This window comes from Frieseomelitta varia, unplaced genomic scaffold (assembly GCF_011392965.1).
Source record: "Frieseomelitta varia isolate USP_RPSP 00005682 unplaced genomic scaffold, Fvar_1.2 scaffold_89, whole genome shotgun sequence".
Classification (NCBI taxonomy): domain Eukaryota; kingdom Metazoa; phylum Arthropoda; class Insecta; order Hymenoptera; family Apidae; genus Frieseomelitta; species Frieseomelitta varia.
The window spans coordinates 16229-40306 of record NW_025110689.1 but is presented as its reverse complement, the minus strand read 5'-3'; the positions used below and the strand labels follow the sequence as shown (position 1 = coordinate 40306).

The 24078-nt window shown below is 37.2% G+C and overlaps 5 protein-coding genes across 8 annotated transcripts; 2 read left to right on the top strand and 3 right to left on the bottom strand.

Moving 5' to 3' along the window:
* Positions 1–61: 61 nt before the first annotated feature.
* On the bottom strand, positions 62–8548 carry LOC122537148 (prion-like-(Q/N-rich) domain-bearing protein 25). 3 transcript variants are annotated; one of them, XM_043670130.1, is made up of 9 exons: positions 8179–8548; positions 4292–4921; positions 3359–3487; positions 2374–2514; positions 1621–1749; positions 1056–1316; positions 878–973; positions 717–788; positions 62–639 (listed from the first exon to the last, which is right to left on the bottom strand). In XM_043670130.1, the coding sequence occupies exons 2-9, from the start codon at positions 4416–4418 to the stop codon at positions 557–559; spliced, it is 1038 nt and encodes a 345-aa protein (XP_043526065.1). In that variant the 5' UTR covers positions 4419–4921; positions 8179–8548; the 3' UTR covers positions 62–556. The 3 variants fall into 3 exon arrangements, with proteins under 3 accessions (XP_043526065.1, XP_043526066.1, XP_043526067.1); XM_043670131.1 differs by having other exon boundaries at positions 4292–4746; XM_043670132.1 differs by lacking the exon at positions 4292–4921.
* An 858-nt stretch (positions 8549–9406) lies between these two features.
* LOC122537135 (matrilin-2-like) lies at positions 9407–15468 on the bottom strand. Its single transcript, XM_043670107.1, has 7 exons — positions 15233–15468; positions 12670–12825; positions 12061–12195; positions 11832–11969; positions 11107–11379; positions 10885–11028; positions 9407–10547 (listed from the first exon to the last, which is right to left on the bottom strand). The coding sequence occupies exons 1-7, from the start codon at positions 15315–15317 to the stop codon at positions 10480–10482; spliced, it is 999 nt and encodes a 332-aa protein (XP_043526042.1). The 5' UTR covers positions 15318–15468; the 3' UTR covers positions 9407–10479.
* Positions 15469–15562: 94 nt separating this feature from the next.
* Positions 15563–16900, top strand: LOC122537136 (prion-like-(Q/N-rich) domain-bearing protein 25). The gene is made up of 6 exons (XM_043670108.1): positions 15563–15801; positions 15921–16067; positions 16140–16268; positions 16355–16498; positions 16609–16725; positions 16799–16900. Exons 1-6 carry the CDS (start codon positions 15738–15740, stop codon positions 16852–16854), a joined length of 657 nt encoding a protein of 218 aa, XP_043526043.1. The 5' UTR covers positions 15563–15737; the 3' UTR covers positions 16855–16900.
* A 443-nt stretch (positions 16901–17343) lies between these two features.
* Positions 17344–18441, top strand: LOC122537137 (39S ribosomal protein L51, mitochondrial). Its single transcript, XM_043670110.1, has 2 exons — positions 17344–17625; positions 17905–18441. Exon 2 carries the CDS (start codon positions 17906–17908, stop codon positions 18392–18394), a length of 489 nt encoding a protein of 162 aa, XP_043526045.1. The 5' UTR covers positions 17344–17625; position 17905; the 3' UTR covers positions 18395–18441.
* Positions 18442–18841: 400 nt separating this feature from the next.
* On the bottom strand, positions 18842–23126 carry LOC122537134 (dipeptidyl peptidase 9). Of its 2 annotated transcripts, none has more exons than XM_043670105.1 (10): positions 22337–23115; positions 22106–22240; positions 21846–22008; positions 21513–21754; positions 21136–21447; positions 20762–21048; positions 20351–20679; positions 20037–20288; positions 19691–19963; positions 18842–19604 (listed from the first exon to the last, which is right to left on the bottom strand). In XM_043670105.1, exons 1-10 carry the CDS (start codon positions 22504–22506, stop codon positions 19257–19259), a joined length of 2511 nt encoding a protein of 836 aa, XP_043526040.1. In that variant the 5' UTR covers positions 22507–23115; the 3' UTR covers positions 18842–19256. The 2 variants fall into 2 exon arrangements, with proteins under 2 accessions (XP_043526040.1, XP_043526041.1); XM_043670106.1 differs by having other exon boundaries at positions 19337–19600; positions 22337–23126.
* Between the last annotated feature and the right edge of the window lie 952 nt (positions 23127–24078).

Here is a 24078-nt window from a genome sequence, read left to right as displayed (position 1 = left end):
GAGATTAAACGTGTTAATCGAGCATTCGAAAATGTAAACGCAACAAGTTAAAGGCCAAAGATCGTATGTCAACGCATATATTTCCACATAAATTATCTTTCGTTGCTATGCGCTCTACTGCAACATTACTATGAAAGCAAACTATACGATCTTTGCATGATATTATCTGCATCGATTCTTGGACAACAGAGGCTGAGTCAGTTCTTAACAACGCAACATTAATACTCCATGGAAATAAATGGATGATTTCATTTCTTAATTAAATTTACATGTCCATGTAGAGATAACAAATTTTTTCCTGTCGACTTTATCGCCATAAAATGGAATGATTCAGCTTCCGTTGAACAACAAGTGTTTGATACACGTTCAACAGTGATTAACATTCTGTGATATAAATAAATACGAAATGGATTTATCTTTGGTAGCGATATGTTCGTCTCTATCTACACGAATGTAGCGTATTTACAATGAGAGGGGGAACGTAATTAATAAATATAAGTTGTACAACTGTGAAGTTACGAACGACTGTCGTGTCTCTTGAATCGTCGCACAGTGTTCACAAGATTGAAAATCTGGCAAAGAATAGAAGAGCTAGACCTTGAAGAAGTCGTTGCCAAGACACTGCAGCCGTCGTGGCTCCTGAAAATGAAACGAAATTCATTTATCACGTGAGAAACACTGTTGTTTCACGAAGTCTGGAGGTACTCCAATTTTACCATTGTCGCTGTATCGGATGCAATCGTACAATTCCTCCGCCATAATGTAGTCACTGGCGCAAGTGCAAAAGCCTGTAAAATCGAGGGATCCCCTTAGAAAGGATACAGTGTCCTTCTCCGTCCAACTTTTTTTCAATTCTCGTGAGAAATCGTGTACATACCATTTATACAGTCGACGTTCATCACGTCGGTGGAGTTGGAGTTCCCGTACGTGTCGGTGATACATTCTCTGTGAGTTTCACATCTTTCGTTCAGGACTGAAATGACGATGATTCACACAGCGATCGAATTAGTTGCCGATTCGGCGTGAAGCGTGAGGCTAACACTAACGGTACTCACATCTATCTCGGAGACATATGGAGCCCCGTTGATGGTAGCCCTCGATGCAGCTGCATTTGCCACTGGTTCCGCACTCGGTCTCCAGCTGAAACAACTGGCATTGAGAGTCCTCTTGACACGGCTCGCCCACGGAATTGCTAACTTTCAGACATCGTTTCCCGTCGCTCGACAACACGTGATCCACTTTGCACGAACAGTTGCCGACGCACCTCGAGTTCTCCGTGACGCACTCGTAATCGTTGCTGCACTTGTCGCCTAACTCTGCCGAGTGCACGTGTAAATTACAATTCGATTCTGGTGAAACACGACGATCGTAGAAATTCGTCTACGTATGTATATGTGTATGTAAACTGGCGTGGAACAATTCGTGGTTTGCACAATCGAAGTTGACACAATAGTAGTCGCGGTAGAACTTTATTTGTCGAAGAACAGTATTTCCTCTACTACCTTTTCTTTTTTCTAGACTCTCGTTCAAATAAATGTTGTTTGAGGGATCATTTAATCGGGCATTGATCGTTCAAATTTATAAGTTGAAATAAATAAGAGTCCGTGTGAGACTGCTTACCAAGACTCGGAATGCAACCATCGTTGCGTGGATTCGGATGATACCGCAAGGTGCACGCACAGAATCCTGTCACGCAGTAACTGTCCTTGATGTAGCAGTTCCGGTGCGTTTGACAAGGAAGTCCCAGTCCTGAGAAAGAATCAATGACGATTACCGTTTCTAAACTGGAAATTTCTCGAAGTATTTTCTGTCGAAGCAAGGAGCAAGTATTTACATACGTGTTGTGCATTTTCGACAATCGTGACAGAAAATTTCCAATTCCAATTCCTAATGTTCGGACAAGAAGAGGAAATTCCAAATTTCATTTTTTAATACTGGGATTCCCAATTCTATTTATTAATGAATTAAATTGAGACTACGAGAGGAGATCCCTAAATTCTATTTTTCAATGTTAGAACTACGAGAAGCAATTTCGAAGAATTCGCTTCGTATCTTCCAGTTAGATGTCACAATTTTACGAGATTTTTATGAACTTCTTAATTAACGAAACTGTGAAAGAGGACTCTAAATTCTCCGTTGTAATATCGAGAGAAAAGAAAGTTCCAAGGATTCTTTTGTAAAATTTCGCGATATTGTAAAATTTCAAGAAACGGAAATACCTGTGATACAATAAATCATCGCCTGATCCCGAATAAATCAGGTAAATATGAAAGGTTGAACGAAATTGTTGCAATACAGTTACCTCGTTATGGACGAAGGAAGACAGAAGGAACCGAAACGTTCCCTCTGCAGGAAGCAGCAGAGTACACTCACCTACAGACTTGTAACACCTTCCTTCCTCGTAGTGAGAACCGTCGGAGCATTGGCAGATACTTTGTCGGCACTCCGAGTAAGGGGCGAAGGTCACGTGACACTGAATATCCTTCTCGCAAGGGTCCCCGATGGCATTCGCCACTGCGAACAAATTCCCCCCCAGCGAATCAATCACTCGAGTCCGGTGAATTTTCCGCGATCTTCGAGCCGGTGGGTTGGTCTTCGCGTGGGAAAGACGAGGAAAATATAGTTCGGTTTCGTCGGGCCGACAAGCACGATGAACGCGACACGCTCTAGAAGACGGGGGACCGTGAGAAAGGGACGGCTGGAATACGAACGAAGGAAGATGTTGGCGGAATCACGTTTACCGAGGTCGGCGACACCGATACTCCCGAGTTAGCGACAAGAACGTCGATTAATCGGAATTTTTATTCAAAGCGATCGGCCGATCGCGGTTGTTCCAAGAAAAATATTTCGCTGTTCGATGTGTCACTCGATTCCATCAGCTGCTTTCGACGTGAGAAATTACCGCGACTTTTTGTCCGGTTTGATCGATGAATGAGAATTTTGAACACAAATACGAGTGCATAAGGCTAGAATGCAAAAGCGTGTAATAAATTAATTGCGTAGTCGGTCTAACAATCGAGGTGTTTCCTCGCAAATTTCTTCTCCGGCAAACATTTTTCTCTTTCTTATTATTATTTTTGCTATATATTGTATTTTTATTTTTACAATATTATATTATTATTATTATATTTTATTATATTATATTTTTTTTTTACTGTATACGATTATTTGTTTACTTGTTTCTCTTTGTATCTTACAATTTTTAACTCTTACGGACATGTCGTTTCATAAAGTGTGAATGTTTGCGCGTTTCTGGGAAATTTTTAACAGGTTTCTGTTTATCTTACATTCTCCTCGTTACGTTGATAAATGAATACAAAGTTGTGTAAACAACAACTAGAAGGCTTGAAAATCTTACCTCTGAGGCATTCCACGTGTGTGCGATTTTTATACGCGATATAATTGTCTTTGCACAAGCAGGTTTCTTGATTCCAACAGTAAGCATTCTTCATACAGTCGTCGTCGTATTGACACTTGGCCAACGTCTCTGAAAAATCCAAAGAATCGAATTTGATCCGATCTCCTCTACAACGTTTCACAATCATCGCGTGCTGCGTGCTTTCGTTTTGCACATCTCATTCTGCGCTTAAAATGAAATTTTCTCTAACATAACCAGATACAACGGAGAAGCACGTTCCTGTTTTCTAAAAAAAAAAAAAAAAAAAAAAAATTCTAAAAATCGCAGAGGAAAACAGAGACATGCTTCGCCCGACCGAAAAAATCTCTGTCGTACCAAAACGTTGTCGTCCATCCGCGACATTCGAATTACTCTCCCAAACTAAACAGCGCGCTCTCTCTTTCACTTAAATCGTCAGATTAAGTTGCTGTGCGTGTTTGAAGCGATCTCGCAATCTTGCTAAAGTGCAAAGTAGAAAAACAGGCGAGAATGTAACGTCTGAGAGTCTTTGAAGACAAAAGCGTGGCTGTCTATTGTGTTGAAACACAAAGAAGATGGAATTTCCTACAAGTATCAAACGTTGTATATACGCGTCGAACGCGTAGCACGTAAATTCGTAGGAAATCCCGCCTTTACATGGATCACCAAGCGTACAAGCTGGAATGGGATTTCTACGTGCTTCCATTTTGCATACTCATTCTCCTCTTACCAATTTTAACTAACTGTACATGAAAGAGAAAAAAAGAACAGCTCTTTACATCCTAAAGCATCGTTACATCGTACGAACCAATTTTTTTCAACGGTGCTTTCAAAGACTACACTACTGGCGGGTATTTGCGAAGAAACGAAGGTTGAGGGTCGCGAGCGCGGTGTAGGGTCGCCGCGTATACATACGGGATGGCGGTGTTCGGTCGCTGCATCGCGGCAGTTGTTGGTCGACGTAGGAAATGGTCGCGCAGACGGTGACAGGCACGAGGACGAGCAGCCTCGAGATCCCGACCACCGTCCCGATCGTTGTCATTCTCGTACCGCCGTTGGAACGTCGTCTTCCTCTCCGTGTCGTTTCATCAGTCCGGATCGAGTGGTCGTCATTCCCGATGATCTCGAGAAAGATCTCCCCCGTTTCTCCCGCGGGCTCTCGGGCACTAATCACAGCTTCTGCTCAAGCCGGGCCTAATCTCGTCTCTCTTCTGACCGTCGTTTTCTTCTTCGTGTTTCTCACTGAGCTCGCGTTACGCAACGGCAACCTTTGCTGCTCTATCGGCGCGCCTCACGTTAGATTCGATGACGGCATCGTTCTAGCTCGTGTGTGTAGCTCCGGCTTGTTCATCCGTCGTGACTCGTTTCGTCTGTCGTGATTATCACCAAACTGAGATCGTTCTCGGCCGCGCGTGCTCGATCGTGACGATCTTCCAATTCCGGATCGGAATTTTCAAGCAGGCACCGAAAATTTTGATTCCCGTTTCGAAAATCGTTGAGAATTAGTTTCGGGAGTAATACTCAATCGTTGTGAAAAACTGGTGACTGATAAAGTAATAATAACGGAGTAAAAAAAGGAGAGAAGCACTAGCACGAGTACTTGTGCTAGATATAATTATAATGAAATGGAATTTTGATGTGTAACGTATTCTGTAGTTCATGAACGACGAAAATTTCAACGTTTCCTTTTTAAAATAAAGTAATTTTTGGAACATCTGAAGGCTGTAGAGATTTTTTCGAGTAACTAGAGAATATTGCTTGTTTTTCTAGTTATTTTTCGATTATCGTCAATTTTACTACCGATACTAATTACCATCGCTATTAACGTGTACGATATCATTCTAATCATTATTACCAATAATCTGCTAACAAAAATTGACAATGATCTATGATTAATTTGAACTGCTATGTGAATTCTTACACTGCGGTAATTCTTTTTCAATTTGGATCACGCAGAACGATTGTGGTTCAAATTTGATTTACGTTTCGTACGTGTATGTCCTCGCGGACGCCGGTTTAGAAAAGCGTCTAACTCGAGTTGGCGAATCGATAACCGAAAGCAATCCGCGTTGCCATTGTTACAGGGAGCAAGCGGGTCACGTTTTACCAATCGCGAGCGAAATTTGGTGAAACGTGCCTCGGACGCTGCCGATCGTGTTTTGGAAACTCGATTAAACGGCGCGGTTCCCTTTCAATTCGATCGTCGACGACCATGCGTCATCGTGTCGCCGAACAATCAATCTAGCCCGAGAAATTTTCTCGCAAATTATCGCGACGATGTTTCGTTGCGACCGCGTAACAGGTTGCACCGCGCCATCGGCGTGACAAATCGACGATGATTCAACTGCGAAACCATGCGATCGTGGTCAAGTTCACTCGGACAATGTTTGCGTAATAGCACCAAGTTCTCTTTACTTTGTCAAAGTATTCAGTTCGATTCGAACGAAAGAAAAAAAAAAAGAAAGTTCTGCGAACTGTGTCTCGTGCAATTTGACGCGAGTATATTCCGTAATAATTGCGACGACGTCTTTCACTCGCTTTGAACTCGAACGTGGGTCGATCGATGGTCGAGTTTCGCGTGTTCTGCTTCCATAGTTTCGGCCTATTACACAACGAGACTGGTACGTCGAAACACAGAAGCCATTGTTAGGTATCGTGTCTTATTCTTTTCCATCGATGTCACGTAGCGATTCGTTCGCCAGAAACTTTTGTTCGATTCCTGGGCCAATGATTTATGAGAACCCGAGGGTTTAGTCATTGCGTAATTTGTACGTGTGCGTGATTTAGCTATTTTTATCGTTGATTCATTCTTTGCCATGCCTGTAGTTGTATTTCACAGTCATGAGTAAAATTGTGTATTTATGATTACGCGGACAGAGATAACGTAAATGTTGGTTAAAATATAAAATATATAATATATAAAGTATAAAATATCCAATTAGCACGCGTTAGCATGTAATAATAGCATGAAATAATCTGTTATTTTGTAAAGAGGAATTACATTTATTAAACTCAATGAATAGATATACGATATACTTATCAAAAAGAAAAAAAAAAGGTGTATGACGTTGATAAAAAATTGTTACCAATTCTCATATATACGTGTATACACATGATACAGATAAATGCCAGTTTTAATCCTTTGAACGTTCTCAATACCGTGTAAATAATCTGAGATTAGTAATCTCAGTTTGAAATAGCTAGTTAAAACGTAACAAATTAAAGATAAATATCCTTTACTATACATTGTAACACGTATTGCTCTCCCAATTAAATTTGGTAATTTCGCTAAATCGACTTTTCATAATTTCACTTTTAATATCGTCTATCGACAGTAATTCCTCGTTGAAACGATTTTCCATCTAAACGAAATTCCATTGTCTCAACCTTGCATAAATACTTGCATTGTATTCATAACGTGTCTTCTGTTGTTCGTACATATGAAAATTAGTGGGGATTTCGTCTCTCCGCGTTTGGTTCCCCGAGGAACCGTGTGTATAGACAGATTTCGTCACGGATTTGGGAGGGTTAAACGCTGGCATTGTTTTCCAGGTCGTCGTGTGACTTCGTAATAGGGTTTCACGCAATAGCGTGAGCTTTGTTCGAGTCGTACGCGCGCAAAATCCGGCACGTAGAACAGAGCGTCAGACCGAAATATCAGACGACGAGAGGGAACGATCTCTCCCTTGTTCTTTAATTATGTGCGGTTCCAAGCCCAAGGCTTGGCTCGCTTAACTGTGAGAACCAGCAGCGTAGATCCGGCCTCTCCGCTGTTTCCCCACGAAACCCGAAGAAAGGATCACTCGGTCATGAAGGAACGAAACCACGCGAGACTTTCCTTATAAATTCACCACGTACCGGGGGCATCTCGAGATCTTATCGTCGAAGAAACCTCGACCAGACCGTGCTCTAGACGGATTTTTCTTTCGACTTTCGTTGCATTCGACGTGTTCATTAGCTGCGGTACACTGTTGTCTGCTTTCACAGAAATATCATTGACATCGAGAGAGATTCTATCGACCACTAAAGCGTTTTACACGAACATCATTTAATGACACGATGACGTGATACACTGAAGGACAAGAGAATTTTAAAATCTTTTTGATATACTTCGTTTCAAATTTATAAAATTAATAGTTGGACGTTTGATCAGTCAATTTAATTCGAGGAATCGGAATTATACCTGAAAGCCACAGACAGGTGGTGACAGATCGCTAAGGAATCTCCGAAACTCTTCTGCTTCGATTTCAACAGCTCGCGTTAATGGGGTAGATAAGATAACATTTCCTTTGTTTTTCTCTTTCACGTGCGATAGTCACCTCTAGATTGAAGTTCAAACACTTCAATATGAATTGAAATTGTACAATTGTTTTTTCAAAAATTACGGTATGAAAATACTTTCGCGAGAGATCGATCGTGTCAATGGGGTAGGACAATCGTCACTTCGAAATTCAAGTTTCAACACGGGTTCAAATCCAAACTGCAACTCTACACGAACAAGCAAGTTCAAACTCCGATTTAAAGGAAATCGTTTTCAACATTACGTTTCACGATGGAAAAGAATTTTTTTTTTTTTTTTTTCGAAAAACTCAGTTGTGTCAACAGGCGTAATCATCACTTCGTCGAAATTCAAGTTTCGAACTGTGCGAAACAGACAAATTGAAACTCCGATCTTTCGTTTGTCAAAATGGTAAAAAGTGTACTCGTAATTCGATCACATGTTTTCGCATGGGACGATGGAATTGTTGGGTAGCGTAACGTGTCGCGGTTTCGAACGATGGTGTAGCGAGAAGCACACTCACGTCTGCTGAGTAGATGTTCATGCTGACCGTGCGCGGCGACGACTGCACTCCGTACGACGAAACAGAGGCCGATCGACAGCGCAAGACCTCCCATTGTGAGACGATTTACCAAGCCCGCCATCTTCCTCCTCGTTCAGCACGAGCTCGCCGCTTTTTCGCACGTTCCTCTTCCCTTTTTTCTTTCTTTCCTTTTTTTTTTTTTTTTTTGTTTTTATTTTCTCCTCGTGTTCGTTTCTCGATCGGACCGAAGGAAACACGGCGAAACGCGACACCCTCTCGATATCGTTTCTACTCCCGGTCTAACGAAGCTTTTCCTCGCTCCTAAACTCCACGATTTTTCCTTTTATCTAATCAGCACGCGCTGATAAGTCCGTGATGATGAATGCAACGAACGAAGAATCACCCGCGTTGTGTCTGATCGCGCATCGTCGAATCGCGACACAGTATTATTACATCGAACGCGTGTGTCATTGGAAACTTAAGATTTTCGATTAAGCCGACGGTTTCAAATATATATATGCATGTGTGTATGTGTGTATATATATGTGTGTAGTCAGTTGAAGTCTGCAAATTTTAGATATTTAATTACATACTTCATTGATATCATTGTGATCGCAACAATTTTTGGAGTTGAATTACTTTAGAGTTTCAGAACTCTTGGTTCAATTTTTTTTTTAATTCTCATTTAATTTTTAATTACTGTGACTTAATTGAATTTCATTGCTAATCTTTATCATTTACAGAAAGAATAAAATACAAAATAGAGTCAAATATCTTAAACTTCTGATTCTAAGTTACTACATTTACGACTCGAAGATAGGATTAAAATAGAAAAAGAAGGGTTTTGATAAGTATTTTATAGGTCTGCTCTTTCGGTCATTCTCGATTCATTTATATCTTTCAAAAATTATAAATATCTCAAGTTTGAAGCGTTAAAAAATTCTTCTCAGCACAATTAAGTTTTATTTTAGTTAAATATCTACGCAAGACAAATTCATTTCATTTTCTAAATTGAGAATAACGTAAAAATATAAAAATTTGTAGGTCGTAACAGTATGCAATACATTTTCGTAGAGGATAGGTAAATAAATTGAAGACATAATATATATCGTACGTAAAACAAATAAAACTTAAGACAACAAACAGATATTCAAAGGTATGAGAAGATATTCGAAAGCAGACGAATTCTCACTTGAAATATTAATGAAGAAAGCAGAATAGGTTGAGATGAAAAATAAAACTCTCGTTTATTAACACATACTGTATTTAAAAGAAGAAAAAGATCACGAGAAACGATAGTAGCTTCCTTTGCAAAGTAACAACAAATGTTTCTTATCCTAAGAATACAGCGATGTAAAAAAAAAATAGAAGATACAAAATAAACGGAATGCTTATCAACGACGCTTGCTCGATCTTCGCATAGGTATAAAAAAAAAAGAAAACAAACGATAGGCTATCTCCCTAACAATGAAACACTTAATATAAAAATTCGTAAAAGTCTCTAACCTGTCTCTAATTCAAATAAAATTGAGACCTCGACACAAATCTACAAATCATACTTGTGAGAATGTTGTGAAAAATATAAAATACCACTGTAATCGCCGCTCTGTAATCGTTACGAGATTCCAAAGATTCGCAATAATTAACACTTTGCACATCTCGATTGACGTGATTTGATCATTTTTAAAGTTATCGAAGTGCCAGACATCGAGGTAACGTTGAAACAAAATTGTGAATTGAGCTTAGCATAAATGTGCAGATACTTGTGAGTTATGGAAATTATAAAATACTATTATTCCCCTGTTATGAGATTCCAAGTTTTGAGTTTTGATACGCGTGCTTGAGTGTATCAATTTCTCGTAGATCTCGCCGTCTCTCAAACTCTCAGCGAGATAGAACTCGAACCGAAGCAAACTAGGCGCGATTGTTCAGTTGTTTCCACTTGTTGGCGAGCGTATCCGTTTCTTTGGCATTGAAAACAGCCTGCGTGTAAGATAGACGCGGTTGCAAGAACGGGAGTCGCTTTGAGCGCGTTAATTGCATGCTGCGACCCGCAGGAAGTCTTTAAACGGTTCGGTGCACCCGGCCTATTCTTCTCTCTCGATGCACTCGACGCGTAAAACTCTGTGCCGTCGCGGGGACATCCGATGCCACGCCGCGTTTTCTGCTACCTTTTTCACTCTCCACGTGCTGAATCCCACTCCGCGTGTTGCGTTTCACGTTCGCGCGCCGAGGCAAACCGAAATATGTACTGCTCCTCTTTCGTACGTCGTTTTTGTCGAGCAAAATGAATTATTCCCCTTAGATCGCCAAGTCCACGTAGATGACGAAGAAGACGAGGAAAACGGATAGAACAGGCTGAAGCGAACCTAGAAAATACGTTGCAACGAGGATACATTATGTAACGGACAGTGTAATATCTGGCAAACGTTTTGCAATTAAACTACGGAGTTTTCCAGCAAACTCAAGTGCAATTTAAAAAAAAGAAAAAGAAAAAGTGGAATCTGGATGACTATTTTATTTACTAGGTAACTATTTCATTTTTCTAGAACAATGTGTCTTGAGTGTTTCACATATTGTGCATTCTCTCTACTTTGAAATTATTTTCGAAACGTTCAAAATGCGATCAATCCCTTATAAAAGCAAGGTGCAAGTAGGCTAGTTTCCCTGTATTCTTCAGAAAATAGAGTCGAATGTTTTTCTCACCTTCGTTCACGCATCTGTCGTGTTCTCTCTCGTAATTCTCCGCGCACACGCACACGTTCTTCTCGCACTTCAACGTCTTGCTCGTCACGTTGTCATTCTCGTCTTGATAACAGTCGAACGTATTGCCGCAAGTCTCGTCTAATCCTACGAAACGACTGGCAATTACTCTATTGGAACAGAGGAGAAATCAAAAGAAAATGAAAGAAAGAAAAAAAAACTTACCTCTGTTGTTGAAACATCGTTTCATTTCGGGCTCAAAGTGATACCGATCTTCGCAATGGCACGTTTGATTGACGCACACCGCCTTTTCAAATGTTTGCGCGCACTGAACGTTTTCAACGCATTCGTCCTGGATATCACGCGCCACTTTCAAACATCTTTTCCCATCCTCGCTGATCACAGTCTCTTGCGGGCAATCGCAAACGTCGCTACTCGTGCATACGGCACCGCTAACGTGAGCGCATTCCTCGTTTCCGGTACAGAACTCTCTCATAGCTGTGAATGTAACCAAATTGCACGTGTTAATTGTATTTGTAACGATATTTGAGAGGTAAGGACAAGAAACAAGGAAATTCAGTTTTAATATTTATTGCGTAAAAGTTCTGTATTAGTAAACTAAAGTAATTAATTTGTACTAATTTGTTAAAGCTGCTTTCTGACATTTCTCATTTCTTCGTCCGATTTTTTACTTCCTCTTGCTTCTTCGACGAGACGAAAGAAAGAAAATTTCGTTTCTTCTCTCCGTTTTTTGACCGACTCTGTTGACTTTTTTTTTTGTTTTATATACACATATATATATATATATCTTTTTCACGCCGAGATACAGCATGTATTCGTGCATTTTGCTAGACTACAATAGTAGAATGGATAGACAAACGAAAGAAGTAAGTTCTGAATTCTTCACTGAGGTTTCTGAAAGAAACCGCGACGTCGAAACTCGCTGTTACCGATGGTTTTGTAGCAGGCGTCCTCCACAGGATGATATCCGGGTATGCAGACGCAATGATTACTCTCACACACTGTATTCGGTAGAAGTATCGAACACTGCCTGCTCTCTGTGCACGGAAAGTCGAATGTTTCAGCCTCTAAGTATGAAACAAAAAACGAATACAATTAATATCGAACTTGAAGTCAAAATCAAACTTGCGTTCGAGTATTCAGATTGATCGTCGTTACTTTTTAGACACTCTTTCTTGCTACTTGACAAGATGTAGTCTCTTTGACAGTCGCACTGGCTCATCGTCGTGTTGCAAAAAGTATGATTAACCATGCAATCCTTGTCGGTCTTGCAAACGTGGAAAATTGTGGCCCCTGAAAAGAACATCGTGTCTTTTATCTGTTATATGAATTGAAGTGTTCGGTGTAAAAGGGAATTACGCCACAAAATGTTGAGAAATGAAATTTTTATTAAACCTTCAAGATCTCACCGTATTTTAAGCAGCCGTCTTATTTTTTAGTATTCTATCATAGCTTTTTCTACTTTATGATTCTATATACGTTCATAGATTTTTCGAAAAGTAATTCCTGTTTTACAATGATACATGTAAAAAAAGCTGCGTTGTGCAAATGTAATATCACAAAGGGATAAATTCTGGTGTCTCTTAATGTCCAGCTAAATTAAGTGATAAAATAAAAAAGTAACAGCCTTAATTACGAAAATTATTCTATTGCTTTTCATAAGAGTCTTAATATATCGCAACGTTACTATCGTGGCATCACTCCTTCTTACACTGGATTCTTGATTTGTGAGAAAAAAGGAATGAAAAGAGAAGTAAGCTTTTTTACCTGTACTTCTGTTAATGTGTGTTATATTATTGCTGGAGCAGTTTTTGGTTTGCCCGTTGTTCTCGCAGAGACAATATCCATTTTGACACGACAACCCTTTCGAAATGTTCAAGACCTCTATGCAAGTTTTAGCATCTACGCAAGGGATGGGCGGATCTGTAAGAAATCAGTTTAAAATTTTTGAGAATTTCTGTACTTTACACGGAAAAACGATCGTTCAGCTATCTTTTCGATAATGAAATATAATATGCATTGTTTGCATCACGACATAAATTACATGATGAGCTCGTGTCATATGAATGCGATATTCGTGTACGTCAATATCTATGTAATGATTAAATGCTTGAGAATGCAACGCTAAAAAATCAGTCTTTTCGTTTATATGAACAAAATATTTTCTTTGTTTAATACTGCTAATTCTTTTTTTCTTCATTTGACTTGACCATCGATTGAAATATCTCGAGTTCTAATGAAGAGAGATACATGATATGTTGTGCGAATGATACTGCGTAGCGGAATGCGTAATAATGCATTTATCTCGTGTTTGAAGTACATCATAAACGATATTGTGTGGTGAGATGTTTGGTCCATAGAATACAAAGGGGTGGAACGATTACTGTTGGATGTAAGAAAGGCTTCAATGCTTAATTAGATTCTACAATCTTACAATTTTGAAATTTCTAAATTCGAGAATTTTGCAAGTCAATGTTGACTGCAAGTCACTGACTTTTTTTCTCAAGACAAATATCGATCAACCTAATTTATTATTGATTAGCTTTTTAACATGATAATAATTGTTTTACGCAATAATGGCCTAAAATTAAAATTCGTTTCATTCATTGATACATATAATATGACACTATGTTGTGCTACAAGAGAAAAAATATGTAATTTTTTAACATTATAGTCAATCTTGCAATATGCTACATGTATGTAAGATTTTCTTGGAACTTGCTTTTGTCACAGAGCACCCTCTTACATCCAATAATACAATTATCGATGGAGAGCTCTGTAAGAATTGTTTTTCTCCGTACACTCTTTAATTTTCCCTGCTCCCGAGTAACGAGTTGTATAAAATCCTTGTCGAACTAAACATTAAGGAATTGAAGTGAACGAGCAGATCACTCCTTGAAGTATTATCACTCGATCGGCTTCTCGGTACCACGAAGAGGTCGACTTTATTTTGAAACAAAGAGCCTGCCAACGTTTGTATACAAGTAACGAGACGAAGATAATACACGTATTTGTTTCGAAGAAATGGCGTTATATCGATACACTGGTTACTTCCAACGAATCAATGTTGAATCATTTACTAAACTTAACTCTTCTGATTCTCCGTAAAAAATTGTATCATTCGAGGGGAAACATTTTGAAAGAACGAAAAGTTAAAATGCAAGTTGAAGAATCATGTTGGACGCGTGATACAATATGAGTCGCGTTTCAACAGCTTTCGTCCAGTTGATTCTCGTTTAATTAGAGACTCGAACTAAGAACATCGCGTCTTGACTCATTACGGTTAGAACGATACGATTCATTCATTTAGCAAAAATTTTATAGATTATAAGTGTCTACTACTTAAACAGCAGTGTGCAGTTTATTAGACACCACGTTTCATTTTCACAAGGTCGAGCGTTTATGAGGGCTATCAAATGCTACGAAATGTTATTTATTACATTTTAGGGGAAAGAAATTAATTAATTAATTAATTAATTAATTAATAGTAGCTATGTACTCCAATTTAAATTCTAACAACTAATAATTGTTGCAAACAAGTCAGTTAGTACTGCGAACAAATAAAATTCACTAGCAAAATAAAATAAAATTTTGAATACGTAAATGTATAACTTTCGTACAAGTTACGTGATGTTATCCTGTAATAGATACAGTAGTAAGCAAATACTTCTCTTGTAGCCAATATGTCTTGAAGAATTTATATAATCTTTTGTAAAATGTAGGTGACCGGAGATCTGTTTCCAATATATATTCTCTCATGAATCTTTCATTTTGATTTTTCTCGATACGAGTTTATACATAGTTCTAAAGTTAAATCACGGCAAGAACGAGCATTACGACACACGTGAAATATGTGTGATTATAAATCTATAATCTAACGCATATATAATACGCTTTTAATTGCAGCAGACAATAGAAATAATAACATTGTCGGTGCGAATTAAATTCAAATTAACCGAGAGTAGCGCTTGTCAATAGCAATTTGCCAAAATAATTATTCGAGCGCCGAAATGCTCACAATTATTAACTAGATTTTCAAATTAACGAGCAGATATTAATTCTCTGACGGACAGAGAGGAGTGTTAGTTGGCAGAGGAGCACTTGTAACATTTGAATTTAAAATCAGGTGGTGAATTTTGATTCGTAAAGATTGATAACACGTGTATCTTCCAGTTTTTTTTTTTTTTTTTTTTAACAATTACATATGTTATTTTGATTAGAATTCGACCACCGATCAGAAAATTCGTGTCACTATTTCCGAATTAATATCTGCTCGTTAATTCGAAACTCGATATCGATCTGGCAAAATTATGTGTCAGTCAAAGCTTACCAATATCTTCGGTGACTGCTCTCTCTATTATAGCAACGATCAGCAGAAGGAACAAGTGTTTCTTCATGTTCGCGAGAGCGAGCATTCTTGACGTTCGGATCTTGACGTTGCAAACTGACTGGTATCGGTTCGCGATCGGGCATCGATAGCGCACGACTGACGAGTGCCAAGCCGTGTACAACTACAATTAACCATACTCTCCCACCATACTGATTGTCTTGCCAGCTACCGGCTTGGACACCGTTTTGTTCGCGTTTACCGGTCGAGTCACTAATCACTTGCAAGCGAATTTTTACCATTTTTTCGTTTTATGACTTTTCGTTGGTGAATCGTTGAAAGGAATCGTCGTAGATTCGTCGTTGAAACGAAACGTATGATTCACTCAGTCAGATACGTATATCGTAGATAAGTAAGAAGATAACGATTATCACGAAAGGGCGTGCGTCGCGTACCTTTCTAACAAGACGTTACAACGTTTCTTGCTCAGTTAGCACGAATATCCAAAATGAACGATCAAATCCTCAGGATTCTTCTCTTCTTCGCAGTTTTCCGATCGCTATCGTGTCAACGTGAGTATCGTTAGCGAAATTTTGTACATAAATGTCGAACGACAAGTCGCTCGATAAAAAGTACGAATAGGTTGATTTATATTTTACTGCACATTTCGTCTCAATCCCATTTTTCTCAGAGAGCACGCAGGATGGGACCATAAAAATCGGCGAGAGATGCGAGAGAGATCGCAACTGTATCCCACACGCGTTTTGTCGTTCGCAAATGACCTGTCTGTGCGATCAATATTACTCGCCTACTCCTGATAACTCGATGTGCATCGCTAGTGAGTATCGCTTCGCGAAATCTCTGACAGTCTATATGTCCAAAGATTTATTCGATTTGGAATGAACAACAGGTGCCGGATTGAGTTGTACGAAGGATTCGGTATGTAGATCGATGACGAACGCTATGTGCAGACAAGGGGTGTGCGCGTGCAAAGATTCGTATATTTTAGATATAAATAATTCTTCGAATTGTATCAGTAGTAAGTAACAGAATGGATTAGCAAAATTTCTTGCAAGCATCTTTGTAATCTGTGTGGATCAGTCTGTACGTAAATGGACGTTTCAGGGCCGTTAGTAGTGGGTGATCGTTGTCAAAGGACCGACGAGTGTCAAGATGTATTTGATCGTGCCATGTGCATCAATGGACGCTGTCAGTGCATCACGTCTTATCATTTCGTTAATGAAACAGGGAAATGCGTTCCAACACGGTGTAAGGATCGATATCTCTGTTCACGTTCCTCGTTCGTTCGAACAAATAGCTTAAGCAGAAGTGAATCGCGATTTTAAACGGCTTAACAAATTGATACACGCTTTTTCCAGTTTTATATAATTTGTGTACGGAGAGCTATGAGTGTAGGAGTTTACACAATGAAACTGTCCTTGAATGCAGAAACGGCGAATGTGTTAGTACAGGGGGACAAGGAACTTATACTAAAGGTTAATTGGAATTAATTGTACAGCCGCAATATAATTCGGTGAAACCATCTTTTTGACGAAGTCTTTCTTTCAGGGTCCACGCTCGCTTTTCTTGGAATTCTTGTGACGCTCTTACCTTTTATACATTGACTGATTTAAATTAGCAAATAAATCTCGACTAATTATGATTGTTTTATGTGTTTTTTTTTTTTTTCTTTCTTTCAAAAATTAACAACTATCTGTGTTAGTAACAACTAAAATTGTTGTGATAATTTTTATGCAGTAGGACTCGTAAGATCGTAACAAGTAAAATTCAAATTTGCAATTCGTGTATAATTCGTATATAATTTATAATTTGTATCGATTCCTCTCATCTATTCATCTCCCAGCATTTACATATTTGCATTTGCAAATTTGCTCACTTTAATGCACGATTAATTTGTAATTTGATTCTCCTTTCGCTGTTTTATTTCATTAATTATCAATATTATTTTTAATATATTAATATATTATTAATATATTTTATTTCGATCGTAAATTATATTAATATCTATTGCATTTCAATTTTTATCAAAATTGGCATATCAAAATAGTTGTATGTACTTGCCTATTAGTTGTCTAGTCAAATAACTTTCGCATTAATATATTGTCCTCCGATTCTTTCGTTTCCAGTTTTAACATACCAACAAATTCAATTTTTTTTTTTTTAATAGTAATCTATCGCAAATTGTTAGATCTATTTTATATCAGTTTGAAATTGAGATATGCTATTGATTTGCCATTCACTGTACGCAATATGTATATGTAAATACACATTTCTGTTGAGGTTATGGAAAATAAAGTATAATTTACAGACTAACGTACGATAAATAATAAATTTAAACACATAATATTAAATGTGTTGATCTGTACATCCAAAAGGTAAATTTTATTTTATATACTACTATTTTTATGTTGTATTTGCAAAATACATGTAGTGTATAGAAAATAAGGTTATGTTAGTTATTCAACGCTACATGTAATTCATTTAAAGGATTAATACTCAAAAGAAAAGTATCTATAACGAGAGTTTAACGATAATTATTTTTGTAATTTTGAACAATACATGTTTCAATGCAAAAATATAATTTTAAAAATCGACACAATATTTCAAGCAACAGATAAATAATCATTATACTAATCAAGTGAATTATTCACTAGCATGTCGTGGTTTACAAATACAATACGTACAACTATTAGTGTTTGGGTACCACAAGTGATGCCTGTTAGATTTCGTTATCACGCAGACAAAGTAGCAAGAGGCCCACTTGTGAGGCGTTTTGGCTATAATGATCCTATTGATATGAAAGGATTATTGCCCCGCAACAGTGATAAAAAATTATTACCCATGCCAATATATAGACCAAAGGATGCTTGGGCTGAGAAGAGAGCTTTGTTTGGCCAAAATGATTACATAGATATTTTGGGTTCAGACAAGTTACATCCAACTAAAATCCTATATAATGTACCATCTTGGCTAAGAGGTGTAAGTGGAAATGAATATCAGATATTACTAAGAAAACGTAAAATGTTGAAGCATGGTGTATTCCCAATTGCGAGACCAACGAAATGGAAAGAAATGCTAAAAAGAATAAAATATTTGTATAAATACTTAAACAGGAAAACTAAAACTTTCAGCTCTCGCCAATAATGTATATGAAAGTGAAAAAATATAATTGCATATTGTAGCAAGACAAATATATTCTATCTTTATTTTTATAACATTAAAATCCTCGGATAATAATGGTACACGTTGTAACAAAATATAAAACAACGTATTTATTTATTGACAAACAATAGATCGTTAGATGCATGATTTATTTGTAATCACGAAATAATGTAAATACTTTTTCCGTTTTTAATCTTTGCTACCATTGATATCTATTGTAAAAATGTGAATGATTGCTCGCTTATATATATACAAAATTAAAATGGTGACAACCACGAGATAGACGAATTTCAGACGATAATTGGTTGTAAGTACAGTAAGTTAAAAGAAAATTCTAAAAAATTAGTACAGATCTGATAATTCTTATATATATAAATATATATATATATATGTACAGAGAAACTGCGAGTATTGTCCATTTTTCTTAAAAAAGTAACAATAAGTCTTACAATTGCAAAAATTTATATTGCAAATTGCGTTTAGCACAAGTTTCGCGATGGCCGTATACCCGAATGTGTTATTAATATTTATGTATGTTCTTTTTTTGTTTTTATAAACGGAAAAAGAAATATTATTCTCCATATATGCATAAAATTTTTAATTATTGTTTTATTTTAACTTCTTGTAGTAAAATTATAATACTGTTTAAGTAATGATTTCGGAGTCTTCATACAGAATGTTAGATTTGCATTAGGCAACACCATCGCGAACACGACGCGAAAAATAATTTTTAATTTATTCAATCTATATACATAAACGTAATGGCAGTCAATTAAATTGTTAAAATGTTTAAATCAGCATTTACCGCTGTAATTATATATGTACCTGAATAAGAGTAATAAATTTATAAATGATTCTGTAAGAACGATAGCAACGTAGTTTCGTAATGTTTACTAGCATCCAGACTTCTGAGACTATGTCTTTCATTGGGGTAAACTTGCAATTGATATGGTTTCCCAGACTTTACAAGTGCATTAATCAACTGACTTGTATGAAAAAAGTGCACATTTTCGTCTATGAGACCATGAATGATTAATAATCTATTTTCTTCATCGGGAAATTTATCCACATAGGTCAAAATTGAACCAGACATATATCCATGAGGATTATCTTGTGGTAAATCCATGTACCGTTCGGTATACCCAGTATCATAAAAATTCCAAGAAGTAACTGGTGCACCGGCGATAGCTAACTGAAAAATGGTACATTTCGATTGCCGAATTTTCCTCTCTATACATACATATTTAAAATTTTCGAATCAAAATATTTGATTAATACCTTAAATATTTCTGGATATTGTATTAGGCCCATAAGACTTAAATATCCTCCGTAAGACCAGCCGTGAATTGCCACACGATTTAAATCAATGTAACCAGTAGTTTCCGCTAACCATTTTAGTACTTCCACTTGATCATTTAGTTCGACAGTTCCCATTCTATGTTGCAAATGACTTTCAAATATTAAACCTCTGTGATGCGAACCACGGGAATCGATTAATACTACACAATAGCCTTGAGCAGCTAACATGTGCATTCTTAAATGCCTCATTCCCTGAAATGCACGCAATTGTTAAACGAGTAAAATTTAATTCGTCATGTTATACCTATATTTTTAAAACGCTTACTTTGAACGTATTCGATACTAATTGTACTTCAGGACCACCGTACACGTTCAATATCGTAGGATATTTTACACCATTTTGAAAGTTATGTGGTTTAAAGATCATTGAATAAAGAGTATCATTGGATGATATTTTATGTGTATAAATTTCTGGAGCAAATAATTCGGATTCGAGAGCGGATGGTTCTAATAAATAACCCACAGGCGTTAGAGAAATGCTTTCTACCGTCCAATCTGATTGTGATATTTTAAATACCTAAAAATAAATTGGCCATCACAAATATTTGTCAAGTGTTTATTCTCATAAAAGAATCGTACTTGACAAGTTGGTAACGTCTTGATGGAACTATAAACAGTCACTAGCATCGTGCATTCCTTATTAAAATATATACTGTTGTGACTGTAGCCTGGCCTGGTAAGCAACCTTACTTCCAACGGACGACGAAGAGATACAGCATAAACATGCTGCTCTAATGGACCTTCACGTAAACCGCAAAAATAAACAATAGAGTTGAGTTCATCTACCCATAATTTTTTACCCAGAACTTCCCAATCTCCTTGGGTCAAAGCAACTTTAGAAGTAACTCGAGGTTGCAAAAAAATACTATCCATTTTATCCAATGGTTCTTCCACTTCGTTATTTAAACCTATATGAGAAAAGCATAGAAGAAAAAAATTATTATTTTATAATATGTAATTAATCATCTTTAAGATCATTTGCTATTTTACCTGCTATGCTAGACGTAATAAGATACAGGTGTCTAAAGTCCGATTCTTCGCTGCCCCAAATAAATTTTACTTCCGTTGGATCGTCGGATGGTAAAAAATAAAGAAGGTCGTTAACATTGATCCAAATTGAACTTTGTTCGGAATATATTACTTGAACACTCGCCGATGATGGTGTAAAGTGATTTTCTGAATTATATACATTAGGTGGTGGTTCGCAAAAATTATCTATCGATAATAGAACTAATTCCAGCCTCTGTTGTTTTCTGTCCAACAACTGTACCCAAACGCTATATTCATAATATATTCGAAAAGCTATATTATAGAAGTGAACAACGAAATACACGTGGTAAATTCAAAATTTGTTTCTGACTTACTATTGCGCATCGGGAGTCCAGCCTACCCTTACCATGTACTCCATCCATGGAAACATAATATGTAACGGATATTGAAGTTCTAATATTTCAATATCAACAATTTGTAATGTTTCTGTTAATCGAAATTGTACCATCTTAAGATTGCTTCTCGCATTAGGAGTACCAGCTCTAGGAAATCTGAATTCATCAATATCTTCGGAATTTGATGTTGATGGGAAACAAAATATTTTTACATCGCTCTCGTCAATTTCTTCGTATACTATTCTATAGATACCATCATTGGAATTCGGCTGCCACCAATAACCGGTATATCTAAAAAGTATCATATTATAAAAAATGTCTGCATGAATGTATAAATATGTTAATATACCACAAACCTAGTAAATTCCTCTTGCATTACATAAGAAGGAGTTCCTGCTGTGAGAGGATCATTTGCTAAATTTCTGACGCCTTTTCTTGCATGAGTTAATCTTACAGAAGAACCTGTGATACTATGAGATAGGTACAGATCGCCAGAGCACGTATGAGCAATTAACGCATTGTTCCATGGACAGATTTGTGGACATAGTTTTGCACCTGGTGTTGACATACGAATTTCAGATGGAAAAAGAGGTCCAGCCTAATGTATAAATGTTTACTGTCTTATTATCTTGATTATCTCTATTATCTTGATTGTATATATAAAGATGAGAAATTCTAAAAAGAAATACCATGAATCCTGTGTCTATGCATTGATAAAGGCTGCTCGCAGCTGGAAAAACTAATTTTCCACTATCTAAGTGAATCTCGTAGCTAGTGATACCCCACGTAGCTAATCTTTTTCTTTCCCATAATAATTGTTCTTCCCTTGATAGCCTTTTGGTACTTGAAACACTGCAAACAAAATTTCATATAATCGTGGGATCAGAACAGAGAGTAGAAGAGAGAAAAGAAATAATTTATTTCCTTTTAGTGAAAGAGGTTACATTACGTTTGAAAATTTGCTTCTATGATGGGTTGCCAGTGAAGGCGATAGCCATTCGCATGATCTGAATGTGCAATATCCACAAATAGTAACGTAGTTTCCCATCCATTGCTCGGACTACTAAGAAAATATATTCTGGTCCTATAAAGAAAGAACATAAGTATAATTTAAAAAAACATGCTCTAAAGAATTTCAATAGTGTAGGGGTTATGTTACTACTTTAGAATCGTTTCTTACCGTCCATCTGGTAACGAGCGAAACGTTATAGATCCAGGCACAGAGCCTACAGACACACTGGACAATTTTCTACGTAAATCACTGACAACACCTCTCAATTCTGACCAACTTTTTTGCGATATCGCAGTGTCAGTTAGGGTCCGGTCGCCCCCTTCGTTGCAAGTCTCCATATTTTCTCGTTCTTACCTCCGTTTCTGATAAGTCATTCATCAAGATGACAACTCGCTGAGAAGATCATATCAAAGAAATGTTTAAAAGCAATGTTGCATTGTTGTAAATTCCGAGAAATCTGCCACAGCCGCGCATGCAATCTATTCTTAGGTTATGTTCGTGAACGGTTCTCACTTTCACCTTCTCCCCAAACACAGGCCTCTCCCTTCTCTCGGTCAGACCCACGACATCAATTTTGCGAAATTCTCGGCACGAGTTTCGATCTGTTTTCAGTAAAACAGTTGCCAAGAATTTTCACACATCCAGCTGTAGGTAAGTGGCCAGCGTGACAGTTGTCTATTTTGGCAATCGTCGCGAGTAAATATTCATCAGCGTAGAATAACGACACGTGAAGCCAGATACACTGTGTCATGAACGCGGCGAAGATGAAGAATCCTTTCTTTTTGTTCTCTTTCTTTCGACGATCCTGTGCTCATTTTACCTTGGGCGAAAAAATAGCGGTAAAAATAACTAAACAAAGACGGGGTCGTTTCATTTTTCTCTAATCTTTTTGTCTTCCTCATTAATCTGCTTTACCTTCGAAAAGTATTCCCCTTTCTTTGCTCTTAATCACGATTGACATGCACAAACGCGTGGATTCTTCGCGTCAGTGGTTCTCAATGATAACCGCTCAAGTTGCTTTCTCATCTCTAAACTTAAAATTAATTCACATTATCAAGGAAAGATAACGCGATATGAGATTCAACAATTTTGTTATGCATTTATCGCGAAGTTTCTAACATGGATACATAGTCATCAGAAACATTAATTTAATAGTTTCAGCAAAAAAAAAAAAAAAAAAAAAAAGAAATATCAAGAATACTACCGCTAAAGAATATGTCGTCGCTCTTGTAAAATTTAATTAGTTAATATTTAAAATAGTAGTAGCTAAGTAAAAGTAAGAAAAACATTTAATGCTACGGTATTTTTACGATTTGCTTCAACTCTCTTCGTTCCTTGGGACTTGAATTACGGTTTTAGAGATCACGTACGTTCCGATATAAAATATTTAATGTTCGGCTTTTCTCAAGTCCCTCGTTTCTTTTTTTCCTCTTCTTTATTTTCTGTACCTGCCTGAATAATTCTATTTACATCGCGTCTCTCTATCCAATGGATGACACGTTGCAAATGTTTAATCATGCTTGCCAAAGTGGTTATTTAACGAACCTGTTGAACGGTTTATCCTAGTAATAACTCAAGCTTCGAACGTAATCACTACGGGAAATCATTCAAAAGATAGGATAACAAATGAAAAACAAACAATTATCCTTAGCGACGCGTATTCGCCTAACCGTCAAAATCATCATAATCTTTGCTCTTCGTCGAAATTTTCATAACAGGTTATTAACAAATAATAATTGAAGCAATCTATTGCCAGCCTCTTATCGCGTTTGTTAGAGGTAATCTCGTTTAATATTGCTTGATTGCAGAAATGAAAGGATGATAGGTCGCTTGAGAGTACCTTTGTGTTTTTTAACACGTCAACCATACAGCGAGCCTGCGGTAAAATTTGATTTATATACTGCCGAAAA